Raw genomic sequence first — 13,226 nt, forward strand, 5'->3', positions numbered from 1 at the left:
TAAAAATGGAAAAAGTAAAAATGAAATACAAATAATTTTTAATTTGGTTTATTCAAAATATCAAATGAGCAGTTATAGTTGCATATATACTTGTACAGCAGTTATAGTTGCATATACTTTTTACAGCAGTTATAGTTGCATATATACTTGTTATATATACTTATGTATATGCATAACCATTCACTTGTTTAAATTAAAGGAAGAAACATATTTCATAAATACTCTACAGTGTAATATAAAGTAACTTTATATGATAGGTTTATAAAAACAACCTATAACAAAGATAGATTTTATTAGATAAATACTATTTTTAATATCATTTTAATAAATATTATTTAGATAAATGTTATTTTAGTAAATATCATTTTAATAAATGCTATTTTAAAAAATATTATTTTATATTATGTATAATATCAAATATCATTTTAATAAATAAAATTTTAACAACTAAATTTGTTTTAATTGACACCATTTCTTATGCATTTTCTTTAACATAGTTTGAGATGGTTTTTATAGATATTGTAAAATCATGAGCATTTCCACTTTCAACAAGTGGAATAGTAATAGGACCAATGTATGGACCAACAGGTTGTCCTGTGAAATTAGCACCTTTCCACATTTCAACAACTTTACCACCAGGTACATCCATGCTTTTTATTTGTTTGAAATATGGCTTTCTACATCCACGGAATTTTTGCAAATCTAGTTTCTAAATATAAAACTTTTATTTTAACACAAAAACTTCAAGATATTGCTACTAACACACCACAAACTTTTATATTAAATACTGTTTCAAAACAGAAACAGAATCAATTGAACCATTACCAGTAAAAAGATAATGTTAAAAATTGCTTACGCCATCTTCAAAAAAATCACACATTCCAGTCATATATGCTTCTGTACATATCTTGACCATTTCAAATGAGCTTTTCTCAGCATAGCTGATTTGAATTGAATATCCAAGAAAGTTGCCACAATCCCTAGCTTTTCCAATTACATTAGGTCCATAAAATGGACCATAAATTTCATTGCCTAAATTCAAATGTTTTATTGTTGTGTTATTTTATTTTTAATACATGAATATTAAACAAATAATACTGATAAAATTATACTTTCAAAGTTTTCTTTATTCCAAATAGTTACTTTCATATTTGCAGGAATGTCAAATGATTGCACTTGGTTCTCCCATCCATCTAAAATAATAAAAGACTTTAATAACTTTAAACTGTCTTATTGGGGAGTTTTGATATAATGCCTAAAATATTTGCAAATTATGTATTTATTATACTGCGATCTTTCAATACACTAATTGGGACTTTACCTTTAAAAGGTCCAGATTTCAGGTCAGCATATTCACCAGTTTCTACATCCACACAATATTCAGTCTAAAGGTTAATAAATTCCCAAATAGAACAAAGTGCAAACTACAATACTTATGTTTTTTACCTTTTCATAGAAAACATTAGATTTTTTAGGAGAAATAACCTGAGCCAAATAGTCATCCCTGCAAAATCGAACTCTTGGTTTGTCATTATTGTTTTCATCTAGAATGTAATCTGTATAATTTGAACGCAATTTTCCATGAACAGTTGGACCATAAAATGGTCCATATGGTACTGTTGCTTCTAATAAAAAACAGAAAAATTGATTTTTACTTATTAAATGCATGAAGACTACTCATATTCTTTTACTTTAGGAAGAGTGATTACTTTCACCCATCCAAATATACAGCCTAAAATATACAAAATGAGCGTTTTATCAATAAGGACAATAACTTTAAAACAACACAAATCAAATTGTAAAAAAAATATTTTTAAGGTGAATTGAATTTAGATTATTTTTTAAATTGAAAACTTAAATGGATTTCATTTCTCAAAAAAAAAAAAAAGATTCAAAAAAGGTTTCTGCAAATAAAATTACCTTTGTGTTTTATTAGATATAGCATGGCACCATCTAAAAAAATATTCAGATCTAAGTCTAGCATTGATAAAAATATTAAATTTAACTTTTTCTTAAATCTAAAAATCTACTTCTAAATCTACTTCTGGGTAGCACCAGCAAATACAACTTTATGACATCAGTACACTTATTTGTTTGCTTTTTTACTAAGTAACCTCATAATTCTTGTGAAACTAAATCTCATAACTGTTGATACCAAATTAAATGGTGTACTTAGGTTAAGTGCACTTAAGTACAAGATTTAATTTGAAATTAACAGTTATGCAATTATCAAATCTTCATTTATAAATCTATTCATTAAAAATAATTTATATAGAAAAAATAAACTTACTTGAAATAAACAGAGATGATATTTTGTTTGCCCATGCACCTAAACTATGCGCTCTCTTACTCATGATCTTATTATCAAACAAAGGCAATTGATAGCAATCTCCCTGTAACTGTTTATCTGAACAAAACATGGCATGTTTAAGTAATTTTCTGCCTTCAGACAATTTAGATAAAGCCATCAGATATGAGTGAAGAGCTGGATAGCGGCTTGGTGCACCATAAAAATGTGAAACACAAAACCTGCTGATTCTGATAGTTATAAAAAGACAGCATTAAAAATGATTACATTGACCAAAGAAGAAATATTTCAATTAAAAAAAAGAATAACAACTCATTTTTGTCCTTTACAAAAGAAATTAAAGACTTTCATGAAACTCAAAAAGAAATAAAGTCAGTAATTTTACTTGAAATTGATTGGATCCAAGAAAAATCTCAGGACATCCCTATCAATCATCTGTTCTTTATTTGTAAAGAAGATGAGATTGAGGTATGACCCATTTAATCCAGCTTCTGCAGACAAACTTGCAATATCAGTTATGAGAAGCTGCTTCAGGATTGAGAGTTCAGCATAGAGATTAGATATTTCTAAGCATTTGTTTGCATTTATTGTTGCATTCTCAACTTGTTCTGTGAGTGAGAAATCATCAACTATACCAACACAATAAACCTTAATCATATATTTCAGCTCTCCAAAAAAGTTAAGTCCCTAAAGGTAAATTAAAAGTTAAGTCCCTAAAGGTAAATTAAAAATTTAATTTATTGTTAAAGAAAAAACAGCAAATGTATTAAATTAAACTACAATCAAACATTAATTACAACAAAAACAAACAAAAAAAACTATTATTAAATTTAAATGCATTGTTTAAGACATACCACAAAAACTTTATCAAATAACTGTACTGCAGTGTGTTTATTGAAGTTTTTTTTCTCACGGAATTCACTAACAGAATTTTGTATAGAAGAAATAGTTCTTTTTAGACCTTCTGCTTCAGCCCTCAGACCTTCAACTCTAGCTTTGTCTAATGCTTCATCAATAATTTTTGACAACTGTATATCTTTACTCTCTTGTGTAACTGTTCAGAAAAAGAAAAATCTGCTTAAATAAATGCTGCAGTAATAAATTATATTAGTGGGTTACATTCACTAAAAATGTTTAACTCTGTTATGAACTCACCCTAGAGAGTTCACTATGGAGTAACAAACAAGTTACAAATTACACGGAGAGTTTTTATATAACAGTGTGAAGAAGGGGGAGGCTTTTTACATAGCAACATGAAGAAGGGGGAGGCTTTTTAAAAATAATTTTAAACAATTTGTGACTCCTTTTTACTTATCTGTGGTTTGCAGAGCTTATTACCAGTGAAAAACTTAAAAAGAGTTAGGTATGCAGAATTTTGTTAAACACAGTTCTTCATCTACCTACTTCACCTTGTAGGCTTCAGATAACTACAAATAGCTCAAATTGAAAAAAGTAATTTTTACAATTTTTCAAATAAAAGCTGCTTTAAATTATTGTGAATTTGAAAGTTTTTATGCTCTATTGCAAAATTTGGTCAATGTAGCAAACTCAACAACTAACATCTGTCTTTAAAAAGCTGATTATCTGATCATTTCATCAAGAAAAAAAATTATTAAAAAACGATCATTTGGCAAATAATGCAAAATCTTGAGAATTGTTTTTAAACTTTTAACTTATGCTTTTTAAATTTATTTTGACCCCAGGTGACAAAAATTTTAGTACAGAATAGTAAGCAATATATTCATTTTTTGCTTTTGAGACTGAAATAATGCTGGGTTATCAATTTTTGTAACATAATAAGTGGTTTTCACAGCTAGGTAATTGAAATTAAACACACTTCTAGCATAAGGTGAAGAACCTAAGTCCGGACAAAGTACATAATTACTATTGCTGTGATGTTTGTTGATAAAAGAAATCAATCTTTTGATGATGCAATCACTTTTATATGCTGTTTGGTTAATTGCCAGTCCTGTAGGAACAGTAAATTCACAAAGGGATATATAATAAAAACAAAAATTTTTTTTCAAATTTACTTTTGCACTTATATTTCACATTTTTCAGTGCATTTTTTTGGTTCATCTGAGTAAAAAACCAGCATTAGAATTTTTTGCTTGTATGTTTAAATTTAAACTCATCATCAATGATAAATTCAAAGTTTCTGAATTCGCAATAAATTCTTCCATAGTTCAGTTGCAACTGTTTTAACTGTTTTAATCAGAAATTTGTTTTTTTTTTATAACAAATGTTTGCTTTGTTTCTAAATGTTTTTACAATATAGGAATGACCAAACTTGAATTCATTTTCAATTTTTCTTGTTGAAGTTCTAGACTGGTTCAGACAACTGATGTACCTAGCAGGTATAATATTAGGCTACAACTGAGACCTTCCAGACAACTGATGTACCTAGCAGGTATAATATTAGGCTTTATGCCTGATCCAGGCTTACAAGACGTTGGTTAATTGTTCTTCCACTTCATGGTATAACATTGGGTGGTTCTTTAGAAGCAACAAAATACTCTACAATGTCCTTAGTTTTAACATTAAGATGAAAATTACAAAAGTTGTACAACTTTTTAATTACAGTTAAATTAATGTTTGATAGTAATTTAATTACTTTAATCTTTTACTTATATCATAATGATTGGTGAGAATTTCAAAGTTAATAAAAAGTAAATAAAGAGTCAACATACTTTTAAGTGGTACTGTAATCTCTTTTGAACAATATTATTGTTTTTATCTACTTAAATTACTAGAAGTTTGTTTCATTTTGTTAACATTTTCTTATTAATTAATCTAACTTAATAAAATGTTTCGTGAAAACTGACACTTTATAAACAAACCAACAAATAAAGTGAGGCTGGGTGATTATAAATTCAATAAGTTTTAACTGCTCAAAAATTGCACCAAATTTTTGTCATCAAGTGTTAGTGAAAAAAAAAAATTTACAAGTATAGTAACATAAAGTTAAATTAACTTAAGAAAAGTATATTTTTTGCCACTCAAATTTGTTTGTTGAAGAATGATTCTTCATATCTGTTTGTTGAAGATTCTGGTGACATCCTTCACTACATTTCTTATGTACAACATAGTTATTGAAAGAAAAGGAAAATCTCTGTATTGGAGGTTAATTTATGTTTTAAAACATTTTAAAATAATTCTAACATAGTCTGATAAATTTTAACAATTTATTTCTGAAATTTTTCTTACAAACTTTAATAACTTTTTAAACAAGATCTCTGAAAATGGCTATTACATAAGTTATTTTTTGATAAGATTGTAATACATTACTTTAAGCCTTATTTATGGAAAGATTATTTAAATAAAATTGCATATTATAAAAATTTTCAATTGTTTTATGAAATACTTTCTACTGATTGTTACAAAATGACTAACTTGATAATAAAAAAACTTAAAAAAAAAGCAAAAATAAAAAAAAAAAAAAAAAAAAAAAGGATTCAAACCAACTGCTTGTGTTCCACTGAATAAACCAAATATTGTTGATATGATGGACAAAATAGCTGCAACAGCAGCACCTACAGGACCAGCTAAAGCAGCTACAGTTCCAACAATACTTAAACCAGCAAGTATTGTAGCCTGCCAATTTCCAGATGAAATTCCAGTAACCATTTCCTTGATACCTCCAGCAAGTTTATTTACCACTTCTGTAAAAAAACAAAAATTTGACCAACTAAATTAAAACAGAAAATTACTATAAAACTTTTGCTTTAATCAGCTCCATTAAAAAATCTAGTAACATTTTTTTAGATTTCCAATAAGTCATAATAGAAAAAATGCAAGAAGAGAATATAATTTAACATAATTAAAAAAAAAACATGCATAACATAAATAACAATAGAACATTTACCTCAAACCAATAAATATCATCAGTTATTTAGGTACAATTAAACAATAATGTCACAACATACCAAAAATTATATCAATTATCAATATAAATTTTTATGCAAAACATACCTGCCCCTTTTTCTACTTTCTCTGTTATTTCAAGAATTCCAGGTTTTGATTTTTCAACTTGACTTTGCAAATTTTTGGTTTTCTCCTCAAAATCTTTATCATTATTATTGAGAGGCATAGTTTTCTAAACAATATATTTTTATATGTTAATATTTTTTATATATTATATTTAAAGCATTAACAAAAAAATACCCCTTTTTTTTTAAAAATAGATTTTATGATTTACTATTTTATTCCATAAAATTATACATTATCTTTTTTTTTTAGTAGGTATATGGAACTAATGTATATTAAAAAATATTTTTACATACACCTGTTTCAATTAGCTCTATTTTAAAACGGACGCTATTATTGCTAATTCAATTGATGTGAAGCAATCTACTGTCCAATAGAAATAGAACCTTTATTCCTATTTTTTATTTCTTAGTAACAATAATTTTAAATGAACTTGTGTCGGGAAAGTAGAAGTTTAGAAGACTTTGTAATTTGAGAAGGTATGCCAGACTTAATTTTTTTCTATTTCTAAAAGGAACTTCTACATATATAATAATATATGTAAAAAGATCTATAGTCCACATTTAATTATTCCATATATCAAAAAAGTTAGTAATTCCAAAAAAAACTTGTTTAGAAACACTGACTTTGTCATAAGAAAATGTTTTGTAGTTATTAGTGAAGTACTAGAAAAATTTTTCAAAATAGAAGACTTTTACAAAGTCATTTACAGCAATTGTAAAAAATCAGTATTTTATAAAATTCACAGATTAACTTATCTTTATTTAATCTCTCATATACAAATGCCATGAATTATCTAGTAATTTAAGTAGATAAAAACGATAATAATGTTCAAAAGAGATTACAGTAGTACTTAAAAGTATGTTGACTCTTTATTTACTTTTTATTAACTCTGAAACAAATTAAGCTAAATTTTTGAAATTTTCACTAATCATTTATTATGATACAAGTAAAAGATTAAAGTAATTAAATTACTATCAAATATTAATTTACAAAAATTTTTGCTTATAAACTGGAAAACTCAAAGTTCAAAAGTATGTTGACAACCCCTTTTAGTGTTTTTTTTTTTGATATTTTTTATTTTTTTATCAACAAAATGTTAAAACATATTTCTTTTGATAAAATTAAGTAAATAATGTAAGAACCTGGAATTATTTGAATATGGCTAGTCAAAAATATTTGACATTACTTGTTAAGCAATTGATAGTTAACATGATAACTCCAGGTAAGAGTTATAGCAAAATTGGAAAAATATTTAAGAGAAGTCTGGCTAACCAAAAAAATACATTAGAAAACATTAAAGATTTTTCAAAAATAACTCAAGTTGAATGGTCATCTTAAAGTTCAGCCTTAAAACCTACTAAATATTTTTGGATCACATTGATAGACAAATTCACAGTAAAAACCTTCAAATAAGGAAACACCTCAAACTTGATATCATGATAAGCTTGTTGTATCAATTCCAGCTTGTTTGGCACCAACATACTTTTAAACATTCAGTTTTCCATTATTCAAGCAAGAATTTTTGTAATTTAACATCTTATAACAAAATGGTTTAATCTGTTACTAATAGCATAACAAATAATTGGTGAAAAGTTCAAGAGTTTAGATGAATACTTTGCAGAGTCATTCAAGAAAATAAGTTGCACCATATTTTTGTCACCAGGAGTTAAAACAATATTAAAAAGCTTAAATTAAAACTTTCAAAACAATTCTCAAGAGTGGACATCAACTGCTGAATGATCATTTTTTTAATCATTTTTTCTTGATAACATTTTCAGCATATTTTTGAGCACTTCTTTATCTTTAAAATTACTGGGGATGAAAATTTGTTACTGTCTGTTTAACTAGAAAAATCTTATAAAACAAAATCCAGTTCTAATTTAAATATTTTACATAATGCAAAATGATTTAAATTTTATACACAGTGCAATTTTTAAAAAAAAAAAAAAAAAATACATATATTTAGTTAACCATAAAAACCCACTAACTTCTAGAATATCATCCACAAACTTTTTTGTTAGAATTTCTAGTTCAATATTAGGAACAACATTTGCTTGTGGTGAAGCAGATCGTGAAAAATGCTTTCTTTCATTTTTGTGTCTATGACTTCTACAGCTAATAAGAAGAACTGCATCACCCAATACAATAGCTGCAAGCCAAACCATACTTCTTAAAAGAAAAAGAATCTATGAAAAGTAAACTTCATGAAACAACACTTATATTTCAAACTATTATCATCACTAGTATATGTTCTTTAATACATAAAACATTTCTTATAAAATCTTTATAATGAGTACTCAGAAACCATGTTGCATAGTATATCATTATTGCATATTTTACAAAAAAATTACTTACCTTCAAACATGTCATTTTTTTTGTAATAAACAAAGGTTTCCTTGTTTAGAAAACCATTGTGCTTAAGACGAGTTATAAAAGCACATCAGTTTTTTTGTTTGTTTGTTCCTTTAACTAAAAATATTAATAACCATATATAGAAGAGTTGTTAAACTTTTCTAAAAGAATACTTTTAATTGATGAAAGTGGAAAACCTTCTCATCACTTTAAAAAAAAAAAAAAAAATTGATTTTATTCATCTTCCACTGTTAGCCGATGTGTTAAGATTGTTTTGGAAGAAGTTACTCCAAAATGACAGTTTGGCAAATTGACAAAACCCACTCCAAAATGCCAATATAGAATAATAATTATCATTATTATCAAAAGCTCGTATCAATACATTATCAACATTCAACCATCATTTCAAAAATGATAACTTAATGTTAATAGTATACGTATACGCGTATCGTTTTTTTTGGACTTAGTGGTGATTTATTCCAATATGTATTTTCAAAAGTATGGACTTCTTCGTTATACAAATCTTAAATATTGGGTGAAGTCCTGTTTGCAACGGAGAGGTAAATGCGGCACCCTCCCTTTAAAATCGTTTAACATTTACTTTTCAACTGTAAGCATCAGTCTCGTAAGTCTCGTATGTAGGATACTAACATCAACGATGCTCACTTCGAAGTTGGTATCGGAAAAAACCGTCTTCCCGAGACCGATGCCAATCGGATATCGGTGTTGTAGGAGATTGAATCTTATTTAACTGTGAAACTATTTTGGTAATTAAAAGTCGCATTTTTTTGTTTTGTAGTCACACCCAATCCAAAGCTGTTTCACTAAGAATGTCTTTCTTAGAACTGTAGTCTACTAAATAATCATCTGCGGTTCGCTCCAAAATTTCCAAAAAACCACACATACGAGTTTTCCTGGAAACGTATTCGAAATTTTCAAGGTGCGGAAAATTTGTATGTTCTTACTTGCGATATTTTCAATCGCGAGTTGAGAAAAAAAAAAAACGCTAATTTTTTGTATCGGAGTATTTTAATTTTAAAAAACTGCAAATATTTTTAAAATATCCACATTTGTTTGAAAAATACCGCATGTATTTGTTTACTTAATGGTAATGATTCTGCTGCAACCTTGCAGTTCAATGAGTTTTTGTTTTTTTGGAGAAGCAGACGTATATGTCTGCGTGCTCGTGCTATTAAGGTGGAAATGTATCTGAAGATATACAAATTTAAAACAAAATCTTTTTTGGATGCTTATAAGGTTTTTGTAAGGTTCGTCTGAGATATGAATGGATAATTTCGAGCGCTGCCAAGTGCCATCACACGATACTGCAATTATATTGGCTGAATGGCTGAGGAGTGGTATTTAAGATATTACTATTTTCCAAATCATTCAATTCTTGAGCAGTTTAAGTCGAACAATCGAACTTAACTTCCGTTTTACTTTTGAATAGGTAGGAGGTATGAAGAAATCTGAGAGCAATATATCAGCTAATCCTTTGCCATCTACATCAAAAGTTACTGTTTCAATCTTTAATGGAGATGGAGGAGGAGAAAGAAGATTTTACTCCAGCTTCTTTGTTTTTTCTAAAGAATTATTTGGTCAATTTGGTTATGCTTCATTTTTTGCATATCTTTTTGTTTAACTTAGTTTTTTTGATAAAATGAATTTCATTCAGTTTTCTTTTTGTTTTGAGAATTTTTTCAAAGTGTGTAGCGAATTATAGAAAACTTTGAAATAAATCGATTTTACAATGATTTATATATTTAGATATATAAAGCTATGAAAAATAATTTTGTTCTTATCCGTCAAAAATATTGAACAATTGCTTTACTCAATTAAAAGAGTCTGAAAATATGATTGGAGATATTCAGATACTGGAAATTAACAAACCTGTTTAGAAATTTCCATAGCTCAAACTGATGTTTTATAAATATGGTGTGAATGTAATAGACTACAAAGAGATAAGTCATTGTGATAAAAGTATGATGTAGAGGATAGAAAGTGGAAAATTTCTACTTACATTACTTGCATCGCTGTGTTCGTCGTACACTTCAAGACAGCAGAGCGCAGTTTAACCTAGCTGAAACTAATTAAAACCATCAACTGATCAACAATTATAAATACTGTTAAGTTTTGCTGTCAATTAAGTTGTCGGTGGACAGTTGAACATTGACAACTATTTTACCACCTTTAACTACTAATAAAAAACTGTCATGTTTATTTTTGAAGCTCACATATTTACAAGAAAAATATCTTGCGATGTTAGAGATTCTTCATGCTAACATATGAGCTTCAGCAATAACGAATGGAAAGTTAAAATCGGAAAAATGCTAATGACATTTTCAAAGTAACATCTGTTTAGCGCATTAACAAAAGTAGTTTGGAACATGTTGTTTTTATGATTTCTGAAGCATCTAATATTCTCTGATCATAAGAAGCATATGAAAATATATCATAGTAAATGATATATTTTCATATATTTTTAATTAAAAAAATGCTGTAAAATATATATATATATATATACTGTAACAATGCTAAAAACATCTACCTTTTCTTTTTTCTCTTAATGAAGTGATAAAAAAAAAAAGAAGAACGTTAAAAGCTAGAAAAAAAAAATCTTATTTGGTTTACTGAGGTTTTTAAGCGGTAGACTTCAATACATCTTGAGTATTTCAGCGTTTGCTGTCATTGGCTATGCAAAAACAAAAACAAAATTTCATTGGACCGTGCAATAAAAAATGCCTTATGTCATTTAGTACTTAAAAGCTAAAAATGAAAATTATTTTGCTGGTATTTAATATCATACGTTTTCAATAAAAAAAGTCATCCATAAGAATGTTTCCATTTTGACCGCAATTCAGTTTGTGAATAGCAGAATACCAGAGGTATACAGATTCTCGTGCATGATTTTGAGAAAAAGTAAAATTCGTATTCTCGCGTATTTATTTAAACGAAATATAAATGTTGATTTCTTCACAAGTCTATTTTTGAGAAGAATAAGAACATTCTGCTATGTCATTTAAATGATGTGCGATTGGATGTAAATGCAGCTACGACAAACGATTTCATGTGTTTCGATTACCATAAGGAAATGTAAATGTTAAGAAAGAAATCGCTGGATTCATTCAATTCCCGGAGAAAACATTCAAGATACTCTGAATATTTGCAAAGATTATTGCCCAGCTGCTTGTGGAACTTGTCCAGCTCATAGTACACGATGAAAATGTTCACTATTTACAGTAACATGAATAACTTACAAAAAGATGTTGGTCATCCTCTTGCATACACATGCAGAGATTTAGTTTAATTAACAAAGTTATCTCTTCAGCTCTGGTTTTATTTAGAGTATTGGTTATGGTAGAACATGCTTGTCAGTATTCAGTAGTTCTTACAGAAATATGAACATTAGAAAAACAAGTTTTGGACAAGACTCGCTGAAATGTTTTTTTTTCCAAAATGTACTTCTGTAATTTTGCCAATATCTGATTGTAAGATTTCTAAATCTCTTGAACAGATTGACATTTCCTCGCAATCTCTGATTTCTTGAAGCCACATTACCAGATACTGATAATAGTACCAGATACTGATAATAGTAAATCATGTAAAAAATATTTTCATCCGTCCGATAATAATATTACTTGCGTTTTTTCTAGTGTTTTTTCTAGTGAAATATAGAATTAGAATTCAAACTTACTGACCTTGAAAAAAAAAAGAATTGTTGGCTGAACACTGGATGCCAAATTCTTCTTTCAAATATGCATGTACACTGAAGGGTGGAAAAAACCCACAGAAGTTATATCTCGGTCTGCTACACATTGTGAGAAAAAGTTGATGGGAAAGTGGGACACATTCCAACTTTAAATTTTCTCCCTCTTTGAATTTTTTTCCATGTGTGACTTGTGTTTTACTTATCCATGAAGTGAAAATAATCATTATTAGGCTATAAAACTTGCGCAATTAGTTAATAGACCACTCCAAGAGTAAAATCATATGATAGGAAGAGATGGGCATCTGACAAATTATTGGAACAACTAATACTACAAAAGTTCAGTTATATTTGTTGATAATGTTTTAGTGCCTTTAAATTTAAATACCATTATAAAAACCATGCTAAATGCAAAATACAAACTGTTGTCAAATAATCGCGCAAACGTTCGGTACCTATTATTAAGACTATTATTCTTTGTGATAGACTTAGGATTGCATATAGAGGCAGAATATATCCAGGGGCGATTTTACGGGGGGGGGGGGTGGGTGTGGGGGGGTGTTACACCCCCCTAGCAATTGTAAAATCAAACTTAAAGTCGGTATTTTTTTGAAAAAAAGTTATAGTCGGTAAATTTCATGGATTATTTTTTAACATGACTTTTATAGAATTTAAAAACAACAAGTTTTTTGAGTATTTTTAAAATCTGCTAATATACGATAGTCGCGATATAATTACCTTTTACAGTGGCGATATCTATTTTTAGGATAGGATTTTTGAGTCGGTATTTTTAACATATTTCACCCCCCCCCTCGTATTTTTCCTAGAATCGCCCCTGAATATATGATGGTGAAGTCATACTTGATGGAA

The 13,226-nt window shown here is 27.9% G+C and overlaps 1 protein-coding gene across 3 annotated transcripts; it reads right to left on the reverse strand.

Annotated features, from left to right (window-relative positions):
• Positions 1–357: 357 nt before the first annotated feature.
• Positions 358–11,315, reverse strand: LOC145190074 (uncharacterized). 3 transcript variants are annotated; one of them, XM_090089674.1, is made up of 14 exons: positions 11,199–11,315; positions 10,671–10,736; positions 8,287–8,464; positions 6,281–6,404; positions 5,770–5,970; positions 3,163–3,362; positions 2,694–2,995; positions 2,291–2,538; positions 1,921–1,953; positions 1,486–1,625; positions 1,322–1,385; positions 1,113–1,193; positions 857–1,032; positions 358–709 (listed from the first exon to the last, which is right to left on the reverse strand). In XM_090089674.1, exons 2-14 carry the CDS (start codon positions 10,679–10,681, stop codon positions 476–478), a joined length of 1,992 nt encoding a protein of 663 aa, XP_089945800.1. In that variant the 5' UTR covers positions 10,682–10,736; positions 11,199–11,315; the 3' UTR covers positions 358–475. The 3 variants fall into 3 exon arrangements, with proteins under 3 accessions (XP_089945800.1, XP_089945799.1, XP_089945801.1); XM_090089673.1 differs by having other exon boundaries at positions 8,287–8,467; XM_090089675.1 differs by lacking the exons at positions 10,671–10,736; positions 11,199–11,315 and adding an exon at positions 8,654–8,786 and having other exon boundaries at positions 8,287–8,467.
• Between the last annotated feature and the right edge of the window lie 1,911 nt (positions 11,316–13,226).

This window comes from Hydra viridissima, unplaced genomic scaffold, assembly GCF_058129835.1.
Source record: "Hydra viridissima isolate aposymbiotic clone 2 unplaced genomic scaffold, HvirCarnegie_v1 scaffold_6, whole genome shotgun sequence".
Taxonomy (NCBI): Eukaryota; Metazoa; Cnidaria; class Hydrozoa; order Anthoathecata; family Hydridae; genus Hydra; species Hydra viridissima.